This window comes from Cetorhinus maximus, chromosome 14, assembly GCF_964194155.1.
Source record: "Cetorhinus maximus chromosome 14, sCetMax3.hap1.1, whole genome shotgun sequence".
Taxonomy (NCBI): Eukaryota; Metazoa; Chordata; class Chondrichthyes; order Lamniformes; family Cetorhinidae; genus Cetorhinus; species Cetorhinus maximus.
In genome coordinates, this window is record NC_135892.1 from 4,312,646 (window position 1) to 4,318,645 (window position 6,000).

General features: G+C 39.6%; 1 protein-coding gene across 1 annotated transcript in view; it reads left to right on the forward strand.

The window, feature by feature from the left end:
* Positions 1 to 3,509, forward strand: part of LOC144689369 (shieldin complex subunit 1-like) — a 94,288-nt gene extending 90,779 nt beyond the window's left edge. Inside the window, exon 3 of the mRNA XM_078556428.1 lies at positions 2,721 to 3,509. Coding sequence (XP_078412554.1) covers positions 2,721 to 3,139 — 419 coding nt within the window. The 3' untranslated portion in view covers positions 3,140 to 3,509. The remainder of the gene's footprint in view (positions 1 to 2,720) is intronic.
* Positions 3,510 to 6,000: the final 2,491 nt, after the last annotated feature.

Consider the following 6,000-nt stretch of genomic DNA (forward strand, 5'->3'; position numbering starts at 1 on the left):
CTTTTTTTCTTTCTAGTATCAATGATGGTGTGTTTGAATCAGGGTTTTATTAGAATGTTAGAGGTTTAATTTTTTCCAGTGATTTAAAAATAATTTTGAATGCTATTGCATGGCTGCTGAGGACTGTATGTAGTGTATACTGGTTGACTGGTTAGGGAGGGTACATGGGGGGCATGGAAGTGGTAGGATGTGGTATGGGGTCAGAGGAAGCATGGGATGGCATGGGGGTGGATGCCCATATCGGATCAAGAATATTTTAAGAAATTGAAACCCAAATCTGCAGTGAAAGTGGATTAACCTTCATTTAAGTTTTCAGCACATTCACCGAAAGCATTTTCGTACCATAGGGGAGAATTTTTCCTATGGTGGGCAGGAGCAGGCGGGTGTGGGCGCAGAGCCGATCGCCGGCTGCGCGCCGCCATTTTACGCGGGCAGGCCAATTAAGGCCCACCCAGCGTTAAGTGCAGCCGGTCAGCACTACCTGTGTGGGCTGGGGAAAGAGGGAGGGTCAGGGCATGCGCGCGAAAGAGCGCAGCAATCTCCCTGAGGCACGGAGCTGCCTGGGGGAAATTGAATGGAGAATAAAACATCTTAATAAATGATGTAAAAAATTATTTAAACATGTCCCCTCATGTGACAGTGTCACATGAGTTGGGACACATTTGTGAAGTTGGGAAAAATTATTTATTTATTTTATAAAAACTTCAGGAAACCTCATCCCGCCCGTGGATGAGGTTTCCTGAAAAATGTGAAGGCCGCTTGGTCTTTTCAACTGCCTGCCAATCTTAAGGTTGGATGTGCACTGTTCTCAACTAGTTTAATTACTTTCTTAATGGCCTTAATAGGCCATTGACATTTCGGCGGGTGCGCAGCCGCCTCCGGCATGCGCCCACCGAACGATATATCGAGATGACGCCCGACACCATTGCGCGTCATTTTATGTGTTGGCGTGTCAGGCCTGTCCCCATATGCAGACCGGAAGATTCAGCCCACAGTCTTTACAAGTGGTTCTATGTGACTTAACTTATCAATTGACTAACATCCAGCTGCTGTCTACTTCAGGCTATAAAGTTGCAACTACTCAGAATTTGAAGAGTAAAATCCAAAGATGATGGTAAATAATAATACTTCTATTAAAATTTCAATTTTCAATGTGTTGGTCCGAATTCCAAGGATACGTGTAGATTGTGGTAATCAATACTCAGAGTTAGAAGTCATGTTTCAGATCTGGTTAGACCACACCTGAAGTACTGTGAACAGTTCTGGGCACCACGCCTTAGGAACAATAAACACTGTAACCTCTGCAGTCTGGAATGCTTGGGATCAGGTCACTTCTGGATTTCAAAACTTTCTGGATAAAGAATGAATGAGTAAAACATGCTGGACAATCTATTCAGATTTGGCAGAAGCCCTTAAAAGACATTTGCTCTTAGCATCTATCATGGAGTGCTGCTCCATACAGTTATATCCCAATGATAAAGTCAATCTGTAAAGCTCCTGTCATAGACAGCTTTGTATGTGTTCTCTTACTGTCTATGATCAGTATGTTTTGTGTGAAGGTGTGTCTTTTCTTACCCTTGGAGTATGTATCCCACTTAAATGATCAATCAGCAGCAAGCTTTTGTGAATTAAAAAGAATAAGGTTCTTTATTTCCACACACTTACCCTGAATAAACACAAAGTCGTACACCCTCCCATGCACACATTCGCACACACAAAGATTATATATAGATAAAGATAATGCACTTTTACAGGCTACTATTATCTTAGTCTCTGAGTTACGATCTCTGGTCTCCCAGTGGCAGGCCTGTATTTTTTAGATAGTTTCTATGCTTTAAAGTTGAAGTGAGGGTCTTGTAAAGTGAGGGATTCTCTGCAGACTTTGAGGTTTCTTGCAGTCGAATTTCAAGGAAGTTGGTTCTCAGGTGAACTTTAAATTGAACCAGGTACTTGCAGCTTATTTTGAGTCTGGGTCACAGATTAGTTGAACTATTAGTTCGATGTCTTTGGTGAGATTGCCTGCACACAGCTCCTAGCTGATTTTAAAAAGCAGACAACAACAAGGCTCCCTCATCATGTGAATATATACAAGTTCAAGTCATTTTCCAATAAAGAGATAGTGTTTATGTTGATTCCATCATCCTGTGTTGTGGTTTAACATCTTTAAGATTCACCCAGTTTAGGTTGGATGAGGAAAACCATCATGATACAATGGAAGGTTGATAGTGTCCATTTACTTCTGCCGGCCTCAAATTGAGTTTCAACCTTCCCTTTTGTCCATCATGAAGCAGGGAAACAGGCAGTCTGGAAATTCTACAGTCCTTTTGTGTTGGTTCAACCTTGAACAAAAAGATGTGTGAATTCCCCGGATGGCTGTGAATGCCGATATTCAATTAGGTTTTGGCTTGAGACTCGGTACCGTCTGTAGCTCAAATGCCAAAGGTCACATGATTTGCAGCATCCATTTTAAAAGCTTGTTTGTGTCCAGTTTTAAAAGTATTGAATGAAAGTTGATAATATGACATCACTGTACTAGGCACGGCACTTCATTGAATATTATTTTGAATTGATATCTTTTAACATGGTTAATGAAAATGTGAAGTTGATAACAATGGTAATTATAATGTTAAATGAGCTTTTGCTTGTTCATACCACTATTCATTGTTGTTAATGTGGGCTACCGAAAATAAAAAAATATTAACTAATAATGTCTTCATCAGATTCAGATTGCCCAAATCCTGAAGATGGCGTCTCCTCGATTGAGGTTGCAGAGTTGGATCTGAGCAATGATGATGAGCACGGACGTATCAACGTTACACAGACAATGGAAGAATTTTTTAAAGATGCAGAGCAAAGGAAACTGCTGGCATCTAACCCCGTCTCTGAACAAATTGCACATTTGCTGACCTCAAAAATTTCACAACTGAGAAAAGAAGGAGGTGGCCAGTATCTCCTGCGAAGCTTCCAAATGGCCCTGGTTTTGTTCAATAGGCAAGGTGCCAGCATTTTCAAAAAAGAGACTATTAAGGGTGGGCATTTCTCCTCTGTCAATTCTGCTGTCGATTCTGCAGAATTCAGCCCTTTGCCTGGACTTTCAAAGGATGTTGTCAATTTCATTCTTCAGGAGATTTCAAAATGAGCAAATACAAGGATACAGAATATTTTTAAAATATTTTATATAAAATTATATTTTGTGACAATTATGACCTAAAATTACTATCAGTGGGAATTGTAAATGAACGCTTAATGCAGTTGTATGAGAGTCATCTGATTTTTTAGTTTAATGCAGGCTTTAATCCATTTAAAATAAACAGGTAAGTACACACATTAAAATATCAAAGGGATGGTATAGAAGCGTCTGGCCCTTAATATAGCTGAGAGTTATTTTATATTTTATATAATTATATTTTAAAAGATAGGATTGATTTTATCTCAGAGTTCTATCATATTTAAAACAAATGAATTCATAATTCTGAGTTTATCATATCTACAAAATTGCTAAGAAAATACCATGCCTCAAAATGCTTCTTTTTTTACATTTCCAATAAATACAAGCAAAATATCCTCTATTAGGTAATTCAACAAGCTGAAGGAGAAAGTCTAATCCAACAAAAGAGATTTAACAAACTAGAAACCTGTATATGGCCTCTCAGCTTCTTGATCACACACGCAGACTGGGAGGATGTTACTATGAAAAGGAAAAAATAATTTTAAACTGGAATCAAATATTGTTTTATTTATTGTTGTAACTTGGATGAAATAAAGTGCTTAGAATATTGAGAAATGGATAAAAGCAAAGAACTGCGGATGCTGGAAATCCAAAACAAAAACAAAAACAAAACTACCTGGAAAAACTCAGCAGGTCTGGCAGCATCGGTGGGGAAGAGCACAGTTGACGCTTCGACTCCTCATGACCCTTCAACAGAACTAAGTAAAAATGGAAAGGGGTGAAATATAAGCTGGTTTAAGGGGGTGTGGGAGGGGTGGGGGGGGGGAGTTGGGACAAGAAGAGCTGGATAGAGGGCCAGTGATAGGTGGAGATAACCAAAAGATGTCACAGACAAAAGGACAAAGAGGTGTTGAAGGTGGTGCTATTATCTAAAGGAATGTGCTAATTAAGGGTAGAAAGCAGAACAAACAAGGTACAGATAGCTCTAGTGGGGGTGGGGTGGGGTGAAGGAATCTAAAACTTCCAGTGAAGCTTAACACAAACTGGAGGAACAGCACCTCATCTTCTGACTAGGCACTTTACAGCCTTCCGGACTGAATATTGAGTTCAACAATTTTAGATCATGAACTCTCTCCTCCATCCCCACCCCCTTTCCATTTTTTCCCCCTCCTTTTTGTTTTTTCCAATAATTTATACAGATTTTTCTTTTCCCACCTATTTCCATTATTTTTAAATGTATTTCCATCCATTGTTTTATCTCTACCTTTTAGCCTTTTTAGATTCCTTCACCCCACCCCACCCCCACTAGAGCTATCTGTACCTTGCTTGACCTGCTTTCTACCCTTAATTAGCACATTCCTTTAGATAATATCACCACCTTCAACACCTCTTTGTCCTTTTATCTGTGGCATCTTTTGGTTATCTCCACCTATCACTGGCTCTTTACCTAGCTCTTCTTGTCCCAACCCCCACCCCCCCCCCCCAACCTTAAACCAGCTTATATTTCACCCCTTTCCTATTTTTACTTAGTTCTGTTGAAGGGTCATGAGGACTCGAAACGTCAACTGTGTTCCTCTCCGCAGATGCTGCCAGACCTGCTGAGTTTTTCCAGGTATTTTTGTTTTTGTTTTTGTTATTGAGAAATGGACATGAATTGGTTCAATTATGGGAAAGGTAGAGAGAATTATGATAAGTTATATTATCTGCTGGTCACAAAATTGTTTTTTTTTCTGTCACTGTTCAATCAACTTTGTAGATTATACAAATTATAAAGGTTCAGAGGCCAGAGATAAATCAGCTTGTCTTTTATTAATATTGACAGAAAGTACAAGTTTATGCACTTGCAAACAGGATATCCATTGGGGTCTCATTTATTTCTAACCTAGGTTAGAACTCAACACTGAATACCAAATAACTGCTGCAAGCAGTTCTTATTTAAGCACCTCAAAGACAGTTCCTAAGTAAATTCAGATGGTTTGCTTTGAACCTATCAATTCTGAGAGTATTGGCATGTGACCCTCATGGATCATATCCTACCATGCCAGTAGATGGCACTGTTTCACCACATTACTTCATTGTCACTGCAATGTGGAACACAACCCCTTTCCTAGCGGTGAAAGACCATTGTGCAAGGTTATAAACATTATACTCTTTCCAAGGTATTACAAGCTAACCTAGACATGTTCGGATAGATTTCAATTTTGTACGATTGTGTAAAGTGAGTGATAGCAAATTGGCAACTGCTTTACATCTCTCCCAATGTTTACTTCCATTGAAGTCAAAATCTTGTGACTCTTATCCTGGTTCTCTCTGATTATTGACAGGAAGTGGAAGGATGAGACAACTGGCTCCTTTGCGTGTCCAGTGATTTGAAAGTAGGCCTGTCAATCAGACTATTGCACTCTCTCCTGAGTACGTTCTTAGCAGACACTACATGCTAGAAATATCCTGACCGCAATAATAATTGTAATCGCTCACTGGAATTTTTAAACCGACATTCATTAGCTAAAATATTCTGGCTCAGATCCAAATTCACATTTCCCATCTCTTTTGTTCCATGAATTATGGCCTTTGAGAGCTATAGTTAACTCAGTGGAAACATTTTTGGCGTTAATTTTGCCTTGCTGCCTCCATGTTGGCATAAGGAACATGACCCTGCATTAAAACCAGCCACCTGAGACGTACAAAAATAACACAGCTGACGAATCACTTAATTCTTCCTCCTTCCTTGTGGGGATACCTTTGGCCTCTCCTCTTCTTAATAGAACAGTCAATGATTTAAAACTCAGCACAGGGGAAAAATGGCTGCAGATCCATGTCTTACCACTCCT